This window comes from Coregonus clupeaformis, chromosome 5 (genome assembly GCF_020615455.1).
Source record: "Coregonus clupeaformis isolate EN_2021a chromosome 5, ASM2061545v1, whole genome shotgun sequence".
NCBI classification, from domain to species: Eukaryota; Metazoa; Chordata; class Actinopteri; order Salmoniformes; family Salmonidae; genus Coregonus; species Coregonus clupeaformis.
In genome coordinates, this window is record NC_059196.1 from 44,528,937 (window position 1) to 44,545,119 (window position 16,183).

General features: G+C 40.8%; 1 protein-coding gene across 1 annotated transcript in view; it reads left to right on the plus strand.

Annotated features, from left to right (window-relative positions):
* gab2 (GRB2-associated binding protein 2) overlaps positions 1-16,183 on the plus strand; it is a 167,825-nt gene that overhangs the window by 91,704 nt on the left and 59,938 nt on the right. Inside the window, exon 2 of the mRNA XM_045214904.1 lies at positions 4,668-4,971. Within this exon, the coding sequence (XP_045070839.1) occupies positions 4,668-4,971 (304 nt within the window). The remainder of the gene's footprint in view (positions 1-4,667; positions 4,972-16,183) is intronic.

The following is a 16,183-nucleotide window of genomic DNA, read 5'->3' on the forward strand; positions in this document are numbered from 1 at the left end:
CTGAGGGAACAGACTGTAGTAACAGACTGAGGGAACAGACTGTAGTAACAGACTGTAGTAACAGACTGAGGGAACAGACTGAGGGAACAGACTGAGGGAACAGACTGAGGGAACAGACAGTAGTAACAGACTGTAGTAACAGACTGTAGTAACAGACTGTAGTAACAGACTGTAGTAACAGACTGAGGAACAGACTGTAGTAACAGACTGTAGGAACAGACTGTAGTAACAGACTGTAGTAACAGACTGAGGGAACAGACTGTAGTAACAGACTGTAGTAACAGACTGAGTAACAGACTGTAGTAACAGACTGAGGTAACAGACTGTAGTAACAGACTGAGGGAACAGACTGTAGTAACAGACTGTAGTAACAGACTGTAGTAACAGACTGTAGTGAACAGACTGTAGTAACAGACTGAGGAACAGACTGTAGTAACAGACTGTGTAACAGACTGTAGTAACAGACTGTAGTAACAGACTGTAGTAACAGACTGTAGTAACAGACTGTAGTAACAGACTGAGGAACAGACTGTAGTAACAGACTGTAGTGAACAGACTGTAGTAACAGACTGTAGTAACAGACTGTAGTAACAGACTGTAGTAACAGACTGAGGAACAGACTGTAGTAACAGACTGTAGTAACAGACTGAGGGAACAGACTGTAGTAACAGACTGTGTAGTAACAGACTGTAGTAACAGACTGAGGTAACAGACTGCAGTAACAGACTGTAGTAACAGACTGAGGGAACAGACTGTAGTAACAGACTGTAGTAACAGACTGAGGGAACAGACTGAGGGAACAGACTGTAGTAACAGACTGTAGTAACAGACTGTAGTAACAGACTGTAGTAACAGACTGAGGGAACAGACTGTAGTAACAGACTGTAGTAACAGACTGAGGGAACAGACTGAGGGAACAGACAGTAGTAACAGACTGTAGTAACAGACTGAGGGAACAGACTGTAGTAACAGACAGTAGTAACAGACAGTAGTAACAGACTGAGGAACAGACTGTAGTAACAGACTGTAGTAACAGACTGTAGTAACAGACTGAGGAACAGACTGTAGTAACAGACTGAGGGAACATACTGTAGTAACAGACTGTAGTAACAGACTGTAGTAACAGACAGTAGTAACAGACTGAGGGAACAGACTGTAGTAACAGACTGTAGTAACAGACTGTAGTAACAGACTGAGTAACAGACTGAGTAACAGACTGTAGTAACAGACTGAGGGAACAGACTGTAGTAACAGACTGTAGTAACAGACTGAGGAACAGACTGTAGTAACAGACAGTAGTAACAGACTGAGTAACAGACTGTAGTAACAGACTGTAGTAACAGACTGAGGGAACAGACTGTAGTAACAGACTGTAGTAACAGACAGTAGTAACAGACTGAGGAACAGACTGTAGTAACAGACTGAGGGAACAGACTGTAGTAACAGACTGAGGAACAGACTGAGGGAACAGACTGTAGTAACAGACTGTAGTAACAGACTGTAGTAACAGACTGAGTGAACAGACTGTAGTAACAGACTGAGGAACAGACTGCAGTAACAGACTGAGGAACAGACTGTAGACAGACTGTGGGAACAGACTGTAGTAACAGACTGAGGGAACAGACTGAGGGAACAGACTGTAGTAACAGACTGTAGTAACAGACTGAGGAACAGACTGTAGTAACAGACTGAGGGAACAGACTGTAGTAACAGACTGTAGTAACAGACTGAGGGAACAGACTGTAGTAACAGACAGTAGTAACAGACTGTAGTAACAGACTGGGAACAGACTGTAGTAACAGACTGTAGGAACAGACTGTAGTAACAGACTGTAGTAACAGACTGTAGGAACAGACTGTAGTAACAGACTGTAGTAACAGACTGAGGGAACAGACTGTAGTAACAGACAGGGAAAACGTAGTAACAGACTGTAGTAACAGACTGAGGTAACAGACTGTAGTAACAGACTGTAGTAACAGACTGTAGTAACAGACTGTAGTAACAGACTGTAGTAACAGACTGTAGTAACAGACTGAGGGAACAGACAGTAGTAACAGACTGTAGTAACAGACTGTAGTAACAGACTGAGGGAACAGACTGTAGTAACAGACTGAGGGAACAGACTGTAGTAACAGACTGTAGTAACAGACTGTAGTAACAGACTGTAGTAACAGACTGTAGTAACAGACTGTAGTAACAGACTGAGGGAACAGACTGTAGTAACAGACTGAGGGAACAGACTGTAGTAACAGACTGTAGTAACAGACTGTAGTAACAGACTGTAGTAACAGACTGAGGGAACAGACTGTAGTAACAGACTGTAGTAACAGACTGAGGGAACAGACTGTAGTAACAGACTGTAGTAACAGACTGTAGTAACAGACTGTAGTAACAGACTGAGGGAACAGACTGTAGTAACAGACAGTAGTAACAGACTGAGGGAACAGACTGTAGTAACAGACTGTAGTAACAGACTGTAGTAACAGACTGAGGGAACAGACTGTAGGAACAGACTGTAGTAACAGACTGTAGTAACAGACTGTAGTAACAGACTGTAGTAACAGACTGAGGGAACAGACTGTAGGAACAGACTGTAGTAACAGACTGTAGGAACAGACTGAGGGAACAGACTGTAGTAACAGACTGTAGTAACAGACTGAGGGAACAGACTGAGGGAACAGACAGTAGTAACAGACTGTAGTAACAGACTGTAGTAACAGACTGAGGGAACAGACTGTAGTAACAGACTGAGGGAACAGACTGAGGGAACAGACTGTAGTAACAGACAGTAGTAACAGACTGTAGTAACAGACTGAGGGAACAGACTGTAGTAACAGACTGTAGTAACAGACTGAGGGAACAGACTGTAGTAACAGACTGTAGTAACAGACTGTAGTAACAGACTGAGGAACAGACTGAGGGAACAGACTGTAGTAACAGACTGAGGGAACAGACTGTAGTAACAGACTGAGGGAACAGACTGTAGTAACAGACTGAGGGAACAGACTGAGGGAACAGACTGAGGGAACAGACAGTAGTAACAGACTGTAGTAACAGACTGAGGGAACAGACTGTAGTAACAGACTGAGGGAACAGACTGTAGTAACAGACTGTAGTAACAGACTGTAGTAACAGACTGAGGGAACAGACTGTAGTAACAGACTGAGGGAACAGACTGTAGTAACAGACTGAGGGAACAGACTGTAGTAACAGACTGAGGGAACAGACTGTAGTAACAGACTGAGGGAACAGACTGTAGTAACAGACTGAGGGAACAGACTGAGGGAACAGACTGTAGTAACAGACTGTAGTAACAGACTGAGGGAACAGACTGTAGTAACAGACTGAGGGAACAGACTGTAGTAACAGACTGTAGTAACAGACTGAGGGAACAGACTGTAGTAACAGACTGTAGTAACAGACTGAGGGAACAGACTGAGGAACAGACTGTAGTAACAGACTGAGGGAACAGACTGTAGTAACAGACTGAGGAACAGACTGAGGGAACAGACTGTAGTAACAGACTGTAGTAACAGACTGTAGTAACAGACTGAGGGAACAGACTGCAGTAACAGACTGAGGAACAGACTAGGAACAGACTGAGGGAACAGACTGTAGTAACAGACTGAGGAACAGACTGAGGGAACAGACTGAGGGAACAGACTGTAGTAACAGACTGTAGTAACAGACTGAGGGAACAGACTGAGGGAACAGACTGTAGTAACAGACTGAGGGAACAGACTGTAGTAACAGACTGTAGTAACAGACTGAGGGAACAGACAGTAGTAACAGACTGTAGTAACAGACTGAGGGAACAGACTGTAGTAACAGACTGTAGTAACAGACTGAGGGAACAGACTGTAGTAACAGACTGAGGGAACAGACTGTAGTAACAGACTGAGGGAACAGACAGTAGTAACAGACTGTAGTAACAGACTGTAGTAACAGACTGTAGTAACAGACAGTAGTAACAGACTGTAGTAACAGACTGAGGGAACAGACTAGGGAACAGACAGTAGTAACAGACTGTAGTAACAGACTGAGGGAACAGACTGTAGTAACAGACTGTAGTAACAGACTGAGGGAACAGACTGTAGTAACAGACAGTAGTAACAGACTGAGGGAACAGACAGTAGTAACAGACTGTAGTAACAGACTGTAGTAACAGACTGAGGGAACAGACAGTCAACAGAGTTTATGACTTCATTCTTCAGGGGAATCACTGTTGACCAAGAGATTCCAGATAATTCATCAGTAAATAGTAGCCTATACTACCAACATTCATATGGCATTTACTAGAACCCATGAAAATGTTCTTGTTGAAGTTGGTCTGATTTGATGTTGGGTAGGGTTTGCTTGATTTTTGAAGATGGTTTGAATTGAGGGCGGTAAGGTTTGTGATCGTACTGAGAGTGGTTTGTGTGTTTTCACGGTTAATACAATTAGCAGGTAGCTTAGTGGTGAAGAGCGTTGTGCCAGTAACCGAAAGGTCGCTGGTTCTAATCCCCCGAGCCGACTAGGTGAAACATCTGTCGATGTGCCCTTGAGCAAGGCACTTAACCCTAATTGCTCCTGTAAGTCGCTCTGGATAAGAGCGTCTGCTAAATGACTAAAAATGTAAAATGTAAACGTTGAAGACGTGTTTGTTTGTGATGTCTTCTCTCCAGGGGTGGAAAAAGCGTTGGTTCATCCTGCGTAGTGGTCGCATGTCTGGCGACCCTGATGTCCTGGAGTACTATAAGAACGACCACTCCAAGAAGCCCATCCGGGTCATCGACCTGCATTGCTGTGAGCAGGTGGACGCTGGGCTGACCTTCAAGAGGAAGGAGTTTCAGGATAGCTTTGTGTTCGACATCAAGACGTCAGAGCGCACCTTTTACCTGGTGGCAGAGACAGAGGAGGAGATGAACAAGTGGGTCCGCTCCATCTGTCAGCTATGTGGCTTCAACCAGTCAGAGCAGAACAACCACGGTACGTAGGCTACATCCCCTGACCTCTGACCCCTGAATCCTACTTAACCTTTAACCTGGTTGGTTCAACCAGTCTGAGGAGAACAACTACGTTATGTACTGTGACCCCTGAACCTACACCCAGCCCTTAGCCCCACCCACCTAGGGGTCTTGTTTAGATCTGAGGTGTAGTAGGTTAGGGGTTGTTTTCTGGACAGGGTCTCTCTCTCTCTCTCTCTCTCCCCCTCCTTCTCCTACATTCTCAAATAGGATCACTTTTGCTTCATTGTCATAAAGGCATGATATCACAATGTTGGGACAACGTTGTATGGTGGTTGTGTGTTTGCTGGAACAACGTTGTGTGGTGGTTGTGTGTTTGCTGGGAACGTATGAGTGGATCCTTCAATAGCTTCAGGTTAGATGATAACATCAGGGTGTTGTCTTATTAAAACCACAGTGCACAGACCGCTTCAGTTTTCCCACATTGTTAAGTTACAGCCTTATTCTAAAATTGATTAAATAAAAAGTTTTTTTTCCATCATCAATCTACACACAATACCCCATAATGACAAAATGTTTGCAAATGTATTTAAAAAAAACATTAATATCACATTTACATAAGTATTCAGACCCTTTACTCAGTACTTTGTTGAATCACCTTTGGCAGCGTTTAAAGCCTTGAGTCTTCTTGGCTATGACGCTTCAAGTTTGGCACACCTGTATTTGGAGAGTTTCTGCCATTCTTCTCTGCAGATCCTCTCAAGCTCTGTCAGGTTGGATGGGGAGCGTCGCTGCACAGATATTTTCAGGTCTTTCCAGAGATGTTCGATCGGGTTCAAGTCCTGTCTCGGAGCTCTACGTACAATTCCTTCGACCTCATGGCTTGGTTTTTGCTCTGACATGCACTGTCAACTGTGGGACCTTATATAGACAGGTATGTGCCTTTCCAAATCATGTCCAATCAATTGAATTAACCACAGGAGGCTCGCTGCCCTTCTTGACACCAGGCCATCCACCAAAAGTCTACGTCTCACTGTGCGTGCAGATGCACTCACACCTGCCTGCTGCCATTCCTGAGCAAGCTCTGCACTGGTGGTGCCCCGATCCCGCAGCTGAATCAACTTTAGGAGACGGTCCTGGCGCTTGCTGGACTTTCTTGGGCGCCCTGAAGCCTTCTTCACAACAATTGAACCTCTCTCCTTGAAGTTCTTGATGATCCGATAAATGGTTGATTTAGGTGCAGTCTTACTAGCAGCAATAGTCTTGCCTGTGAAGCCCTTTTTGTGCAAAGCAATGATGACGGCACATGTTTCCTTGCAGGTAACCATGGTTAACAGAGGAAGAACAATGATTTCAAGCACCACCCTCGATTTAAAGCTTCCAGTCTGTTATTCTAACTCAATCAGCATGACAGAGTGATCTCCAGCCTTGTCCTCGTCAACACTCTCACCTGTGTCAACGAGAGAATCACTGACATGATGTCAGCTGGTCCTTTTGTGGCAGGGCTGAAATGAAGTGGAAATGTTTTTTGGGATTAAGTTCATTTTCATGGCAAAGAGGGACTTTGCAATTAATTGCAATTCATCTGATCACTCTTCATAACATTCGGGAGTATATGCAAATTGCCATCAAAAAAACTGAGGCAGCAGACTTTGTGAAAATTAATATTTGTGTCATTCTCAAAACTTTTGACCACGACTGTATATAGTCTAGTAGTCTCCCCATCTTGATTTAGGGTTAGATATCCTGACATACAGTGGGAAAAAAAAGTATTTAGTCAGCCACCAATTGTGCAAGTTCTCCCACTTAAAAAGATGAGAGAGGCCTGTAATTTTCATCATTGGTACACGTCAACTATGACAGACAAATTGAGAATTTTTTTTCCTGAAAATCACATTGTAGGATTTTTTATGAATTTATTTGCAAATTATGGTGGAAAATAAGTATTTGGTCACCTAAAAACAAGCAAGATTTCTGGCTCTCACAGACCTGTAACTTCTTCTTTAAGAGGATCCTCTGTCCTCCACTCATTACCTGTATTAATGGCACCTGTTTGAACTTGTTATCAGTATAAAAGACACCTGTCCACAACCTCAAACAGTCACACTCCAAACTCCACTATGGCCAAGACCAAAGAGCTGTCAAAGGACACCAGAAACAAAATTGTAGACCTGCACCAGGCTGGGAAGACTGAATCTGCAATAGGTAAGCAGCTTGGTTTGAAGAAATCAACTGTGGGGAGCAATTATTAGGAAATGGAAGACATACAAGACCACTGATAATCTCCCTCGATCTGGGGCTCCACGCAAGATCTCACCCCGTGGGGTCAAAATGATCACAAGAACGGTGAGCAGAAATCTCAGAACCACATGGGGGGACCTAGTGAATGACCTGCAGAGAGCTGGGACCAAAGTAACAAAGCCTACCATCAGTAACACACTACGCCGCCAGGGACTCAAATCCTGCAGTGCCAGACGTGTCCCCCTGCTTAAGCCAGTACATGTCCAGGCCCGTCTGAAGTTTGCTAGAGTGCATTTGGATGATCCAGAAGAGGATTGGGAGAATGTCATATGGTCAGATGAAACCAAAATAGAACTTTTTGGTAAAAACTCAACTCGTCGTGTTTGGAGGACAAAGAATGCTGAGTTGCATCCAAAGAACACCATACCTACTGTGAAGCATGGGGGTGGAAACATCATGCTTTGGGGCTGTTTTTCTGCAAAGGGACCAGGACGACTGATCCGTGTAAAGGAAAAGAATGAATGGGGCCATGTATCGTGAGATTTTGAGTGAAAACCTCCTTCCATCAGCAAGGGCATTGAAGATGAAACGTGGCTGGGTCTTTCAGCATGACAATGATCCCAAACACACCGCCCGGGCAACGAAGGAGTGGCTTCGTAAGAAGCATTTCAAGGTCCTGGAGTGGCCTAGCCAGTCTCCAGATCTCAACCCTATAGAAAATCTTTGGAGGGAGTTGAAAGTCCGTGTTGCCCAGCGACATCCCCAAAACATCACTGCTCTAGAGGAGATCTGCACGGAGGAATGGGCCAAAATACCAGCAACACTGTGTGAAAACCTTGTGAAGACTTACAGAAAAAGTTTGACATGTGTCTTTGCCAACAAAGGGTATATAACAAAGTATTGAGAAACTTTTGTTATTGACCAAATACTTATTTCCCACAATCATTTGCAAATAAATAAATTAAAAATCCTACAATGTGATTTTCTGGATTTTTTTTTCTCATTTTGTCTGTCATAGTTGACGTTGTACCTATGATGAAAAATACAGGCCTCTCTCATCTTATTAAGTGGGAGAACTTGCACAATTGGTGGCTGACTAAATACTTTTTTCCCCCACTGTATATAGTCTAGCAGTCTCCCCATCTTGATTTAGGGTTAGGTATCCTGAGATATATAGTCTAGCAGTCTCCCCATCTTGATTTAGGGTTAGATATCCTGACATATATAGTCTAGTAGTCTCCCCATCTTGATTTAGGGTTAGATATCCTGACATATATAGTCTAGTAGTCTCCCCATCTTGATTTAGGGTTAGATATCGTGACATATATAGTCTAGTAGTCTCCCCATCTTGATTTAGGGTTAGATATGCTGACATATATAGTCTAGTAGTCTCCCCATCTTGATTTAGGGTTAGATATCCTGACATATACAGTGGGGGAAAAAGTATTTAGTCAGCCACCAATTGTGCAAGTTCTCCCACTTAAAAAGATGAGAGAGGCCTGTAATTTTCATCATAGGTACACGTCAACTATGACAGACAAAATGAGGAAACAAAATCCAGAAGATCACATTGTAGGAGTTTTAATGAATTTATTTGCAAATTATGGTGGAAAATAAGTATTTGGTCACCTACAAACAAGCAAGATTTCTGGCTCTCACAGACCTGTAACTTCTTCTTTAAGAGGCTCCTCTGTCCTCCACTCGTTACCTGTATTAATGGCACCTGTTTGAACTTGTTATCAGTATAAAAGACACCTGTCCACAACCTCAAACAGTCACACTCCAAACTCCACTATGGCCAAGACCAAAGAGCTGTCAAAGGACACCAGAAACAAAAGTGTAGACCTGCACTAGGCTGGGAAGACTGAATCTGCAATAGGTAAGCAGCTTGGTTTGAAGAAATCAACTGTGGGAGCAATTATTAGGAAATGGAAGACATACAAGACCACTGATAATCTCCCTCGATCTGGGGCTCCACGCAAGATCTCACCCGTGGGGTCAAAATGATCACAAGAACGGTGAGCAAAAATCCCAGAACCACACGGGGGGACCTAGTGAATGACCTGCAGAGAGCTGGGACCAAAGTAACAAAGCCTACCATCAGTAACACACTATGCCGCCAGGGACTCAAATCCTGCAGTGCCAGACGTGTCCCCCTGCTTAAGCCAGTACATGTCCAGGCCCGTCTGAAGTTTGCTAGAGTGCATTTGGAAGAGGATTGGGAGAATGTCATATGGTCAGATGAAACCAAAATATAACTTTTTGGTAAAAACTCAACTCGTCGTGTTTGGAGGACAAAGAATGCTGAGTTGCATCCAAAGAACACCATACCTACTGTGAAGCATGGGGGTGGAAACATCATGCTTTGGGGCTGTTTTTCTGCAAAGGGACCAGGATGACTGATCCGTGTAAAGGAAAGAATGAATGGGGCCATGTATCATGAGATTTTGAGTGAAAACCTCCTTCCATCAGCAAGGGACATTGAAGATGAAACGTGGCTGGGTCTTTCAGCATGACAATGATCCCAAACACACCGCCCCGGCAACGAAGGAGTGGCCGTGAAGAAGCATTTCAAGGTCCTGGATTGGCCTAGCCAGTCTCCAGATCTCAACCCCATAGAAAATCTTTGGAGGGAGTTGAAAGTCCGTGTTGCCCAGCGACAGCCCCAAAACATCACTGCTCTAGAGGAGATCTGCATGGAGGAATGGGCCAAAATACCAGCAACAGTGTGTGAAAACCTTGTGAAGACTTACAGAAAACGTTTGACCTGTGTCATTGCCAGCAAAGGGTATATAACAAAGTATTGAGAAACTTTTGTTATTGACCAAATACTTATTTTCCACCATCATTTGCAAATAAATTCATAAAAAATCCTACAATGTGATTTTCTGGATTTCTTTTTCTCAATTTGTCTGTCATAGTTGACGTGTACCTATGATGAAAATTACAGGCCTCTCTCATCTTTTTAAGTGGGAGAACTTGCACAATTGGTGGCTGACTAAGTACTTTTTTCCACTGTATATAGTCTAGCAGTCTCCCCATCTTGATTAAGGGTTAGATATGCTGACATATATAGTCTAGTAGTCTCCCCATCTTGTTTTAGGATTAGATATGCTGACATATATAGTCTAGTAGTCTCCCCATCTTGATTTAGGGTTAGATATCCTGACATATATAGTCTAGTAGTTTCTCCATCTTGATTTAGGGTTAGATATCCTGACATATATAGTCTAGTAGTCTTCCCATCTTGATTAAGGGTTAGATATCCTGACATATATAGTCTAGTAGTCTCTCCATCTTAATTTAGGGTTAGATATCCTGACATATATAGTCTAGTAGTCTCTCCATCTTGATTTAGGGTTAGGGTTAGATATCCTGACATATATAGTCTAGTAGTCTCTCCATCTTGATTTAGGGTTAGATATCCTGACATATATAGTCTAGTAGTCTCTCCATCTTAATTTAGGGTTAGACATCATGACATATATTGTCTAGTAGTCTCCCCATCTTGATTTAGGGTTAGATATCCTGACATAAATAGTCTAGTAGTCTCTCCATCTTTTTTGATTTAGGGTTAGATATCCTGACATAAATAGTCTAGTAGTCTCCCCATCTTTTTTGATTTAGGTTTAGGGTTAGATATCCTGTCATATATAGTCTAGTAGTCTCCCCATCTTGATTTAGGGTTAGATATCCTGTCATATATAGTCTAGTAGTCTCCCCATCTTGATTTAGGGATAGATATGCTGAAATATGTAGTCTAGTAGTCTCCCCGTCTTGATTTAGGGTTAGATATGCTGACATATATAGTCTAGTAGTCTCTCCATCTTGATTTAGGGTTAGATATCCTGACACATATAGTCTAGTAGTCTCCCCATCTTGATTAAGGGTTAGATATCCTGACATATATAGTCTAGTAGTCTCTTCATCTTGATTTAGGGTTATATATCCTGACATATATAGTCTAGTAGTCTCTCCATTTTGATTTATGGTTAGAAATCCTGACATATATAGTCTAGTAGTCTCTTCATCTTGATTTAGGGTTATATATCCTGACATATATAGTCTAGTAGTCTCCCCATCTTGATTTAGGGTTAGATATCCTGACATATATAGTTAGTAGTCTCTTCATCTTGATTTAGGGTTATATATCCTGACATATATAGTCTAGTAGTCTCCCCATCTTGATTAAGGGTTAGATATCCTGACATATATAGTCTAGTAGTCTCTCCATCTTGATTTAGGGTTAGATATCCTGACATATAAATAGTCTAGTCGTCTCCCCATCTTGATTTAGGGTTAGATATGCTGACATATATAGTCTAGTTGTCTCTCCATCTTGATTTAGGGTTAGGGTTAGGTATCCTGACATATATAGTCTAGTAGTCTCTCCATCTTGATTTAGGGTTAGATATCCTGACATATATAGTCTAGTAGTCTCTCCATCTTGATTTAGGGTTAGATATCCTGATATATATAGTCTAGTAGTCTCCCCATCTTGATTTAGGGTTAGATATCCTGACATATATTGTTTAGTAGTCTCCCCATCTTGATTTAGGGTTAGGGTTAGATATCCTGACATATATATAATCTAGTAGTCTCCCCATCTTGATTTAGGGTTAGATATTCTGTCATATATAGTCTAGTAGTCTCCCCATCTTGTTTTAGGGTTAGATATCATGAAATATATATAGTCTAGTAGTCTCTCCATCTTGATTTAGGGTTAGATATGCTGACATATATAGTCTAGTAGTCTCCCCATCTTGATTTAGGGTTAGATATCCTGACATATATAGTCTAGTAGTCTCCCCATCTTGATTTAGGGTTAGATATCCTGACATATATAGTCTAGTAGTCTCCTCATCTTGATTTAGGGTTAGATATCCTGACATATATAGTCTAGTAGTCTCTTCATCTTGATTTAGTGTTATATATCCTGACATATATAGTCTAGTAGTCGCTCCATATTGATTTAGGGTTAGATATTCTGACATGTATAGTCTAGTAGTCTCCCCATCTTGTTTTAGGGTTAGATATCCTGATATATATAGTCTAGTAGTCTCCCCATCTTGATTTAGGGTTAGATATACTGACATATATAGTCTAGTAGTCTCCCCATCTTGATTTAGGGTTAGATATCCTGACATATATAGTCTAGTAGTCTCCCCATCTTGATTTAGGGTTAGATATCCTGACATATATAGTCTAGTAGTCTCCCCATCTTGATTTAGGGTTAGATATCCTGACATATATAGTATAGGAGTCTCCCCATCTTGATTAGGGGTTAGATATCCTGACATATATAGTCTAGTAGTCTCCCCATCTTGATTTAGGGTTAGATATCCTGACATATATAGTATAGGAGTCTCCCCATCTTGATTAGGGGTTAGATATCCTGACATATATAGTCTAGTAGTCTCCTCATCTTGTTTTAGGGTTAGATATCCTGACATATATAGTCTAGTAGTCTCCCCATCTTGATTTAGGGTTAGATATCCTGACATATATAGTCTAGTAGTCTCTCCATCTTGATTTAGGGTTAGATATCCTGACATATATAGTCTAGTAGTCTCCCCATCTTGATTTAGGGTTAGATATGCTGACATATATAGTCTAGTAGTCTCTCCATCTTGATTTAGGGTTAGATATCCTGACATATATAGTCTAGTAGTCTCTCCATCTTGATTTAGGGTTAGATATCCTGACATATATAGTCTAGTAGTCTCCCCATCTTGATTTAGGGTTAGATATCCTGACATATATAGTCTAGTAGTCTCCCCATCTTGATTTAGGGTTAGATATCCTGACATATATAGTCTAGTAGTCTCTCCATCTTGATTTAGGGTTAGATATCCTGACATATATAGTCTAGTAGTCTCCCCATCTTGGATTTAGGGTTAGATATCCCTGACATATATAGTCTAGTAGTCTCCCCATCTTGATTTAGTTAGGGTTAGATATCCTGTCATATATAGTCTAGTAGTCTCTCCATCTTGATTTAGTGTTAGATATCCTGACATATATAGTCTAGTAGTCTCCCCATCTTGATTTAGGGGTTAGATATCCTGACATATATAGTCTAGTAGTCTCCCCATCTTGATTTAGGGTTAGATATGCTGACATATATAGTCTAGTAGTCTCCCCATCTTGATTTAATTAGGGTTAGATATCCTGGCAATATATAGTCTAGTAGTCTCCCATCTTGATTTAGGGTTAGATATCCTGACATACATATAGTCTAGTAGTCTCCCCATCTTGTTTTAAGGTTAGATATCCTGACATATATAGTCTAGTAGTCTCCCCATCTTGATTTAGGGTTAGATATCCTGACATATATAGTCTAGTAGTCTCTCCATCTTGATTTAGGGTTAGATATCCTGACATATATAGTCTAGTAGTCTCCCCATCTTGATTTAGGGTTAGATATCCTGTCATATATAGTCTAGTTGTCTCCCCATCTTGATTTAGGGTTAGAAATCCTGACATATATAGTCTAGTAGTCTCCCCATCTTGATTTAGGGATAGATATGCTGACATATATAGTCTAGTAGTCTCTCCATCTTGATTTGAAAGTTAGGGTTAGATATCCTGACATATATAGTCTAGTAGTCTCCCCATCTTGATTTAGGGTTAGATATGCTGACATATATAGTCTAGTAGTCTCCCCATCTTGATTTAGGGTTAGGGGTTAGATATCCTGACATATATAGTCTAGTAGTTCCCATCTTGATTTAGGGTTAAATTTCCTGACATAAATATAGTCTAGTAGTCTCCCCATCTTGTTTTAGGGTTAGATATCCTGACATATATAGACTAGTAGTCTCCTCCATCTTGATTTAGGGTTAGATATCCTGATCATATATAGTCTAGTAGTCTCCCCATCTTGATTTAGGGTTAGATATCCTGACATATATAGTCTAGTAGTCTCCCCATCTTGTTTTAGGGTTAGATATCCTGACATATATAGTCTAGTAGTCTCTCCCATCTTGATTTAGGGTTTGAAATATCCTGACATATATAGTCTAGTAGTCTCTCCATCTTGATTTAGGGTTGATATCCTGACATATATAGTCTAGTAGTCTCTCCATCTTTTTTTTAGGGTTAGATATCCTGACATTTTATAGGTTAGTAGTCTCCCCATCTTGATTTAGGGTTAGATATCCTGACATATAGTCTAGTAGTCTCCCCATCTTGATTTAGGGTTAAATTTCTGATATAAATATAGTCTAGTAGTCTCCCCATCTTGTTTAGGGTTAGATATCCTGACATATATAGTCTAGTAGTCTCTCCATCTTGATTTAGGGTTAGATATCCTGTCATATATAGTCTAGTAGTCTTCCATCTTTATTTAGGGTTAGATATCCTGACATATATAGTCTAGTAGTCTCCCATCTTGTTTTAGGGTTAGATATCCTGACATATATAGTCTAGTAGTCTCTCCATCTTGATTTAGGGTTAGATATCCTGACATATATAGTCTAGTAGTCTCTCCATCTTGATTTAGGGTTAGATATCCTGACATATATAGTCTAGTAGTCTCTCCATCTTTTTTTTGCGGGTTAGATATCCTGACATTTATAGGTTAGTAGTCTCCCAATCTTGATTTAGGGTTAGATATCCTGACATATATAGTCTAGTAGTCTCCCCATCTTGATTTAGGGTTAAATTTCCTGATATAAATATAGTCTAGTAGTCTCCCCATCTTGTTTTAGGGTTAGATATCCTGACATATATAGTTTAGTAGTCTCCCCATCTTGATTTAGGGTTAGATATCCTCACATATAGTCTAGTAGTCTCTCCATCTTGATTTAGGGTTACTTCCTGACAACATAGTCTAGTAGTCTCCCCATCTTGTTTTAGGGTTAGATATCCTGACATATATAGTTTAGTAGTCTCCCCATCTTGATTTAGTGTTAGGTATCCTGACATATATAGTCTAGTAGTCCTCCCATCTTGATTTAGGGTTAGATATCCTTACATATATAGTCTAGTAGTCTCTCCATCTTGATTTAGGGTTAGGGTTAGATATCCTGGACATATATCATTTAGTAGTCTCCCCATCTTGATTTAGGGTTAGATATCCTGACTATATAGTCTAGTAGTCTCCCCATTCTTGATTTAGGGTTGAGATATCCTGACATATATAGTCTCATAGTCTCCCATCTTGATTTAGGGTTAGATATCCTGACATATATAGTCCAGTAGTTCTCTCCATCTTGATTTGGGTTAGATATCTGACATATATAGTTTAGTAGTCTCCCCGTCTTGATTTGGGGTTAGATATCCTGGCACATATAGTCTCGCAGATCTCTCCATCTTTGATTTAGGGTTAGATATCTGGCATATATAGTCCTAGTAGTCTCCCCATCTTGTTTTGGGGTTAGGGTTAGATATCTGGCATATATATCGTCAAGTAGTCTCTCAATCTTGATTTTGTTGAGATATCTGCGTATATAGTCTAGTAGTCTCTCCATCTTGATTTAGGGTTAAAGATATCCTGACATATATAGTCTAGTAGTCTCCCCATCTTGATTTAGGGTTAGATATCCTGACATATATGATCTAGTAGTCTCCCCCCATCTTGATTTAGTTAGATATCCCAACATATAGGAAACAAGTAGTCTCTCCATCTTGATTGAGGGTTAGATATCTGACATATATAGTCTAGTAGTCTCCCCATCTTGATTTGGGGTTAGATATCCTGAAATATATAGTCTAGTAGATCTCCCCATCTTGATTTAGGGTTAGATATCCTTACATATATGATCTAGTTATCTCCCCATCTTGATTTAGAGGTTAGATATCACTAACATATATATTCATAGTCTCCCCATCTTGATTTAGGGTTAGATATCCTGACATATATAGTCTAATGTAGTCTCCCCATCTTGATTTAGGGATTAGATATCCTGACATATATAGTTAGTAGATCTCTCCATCTTGATTAAGGAGTTAAGATATCTGACATATATAGTCTAGTAGTCTCCCCATCT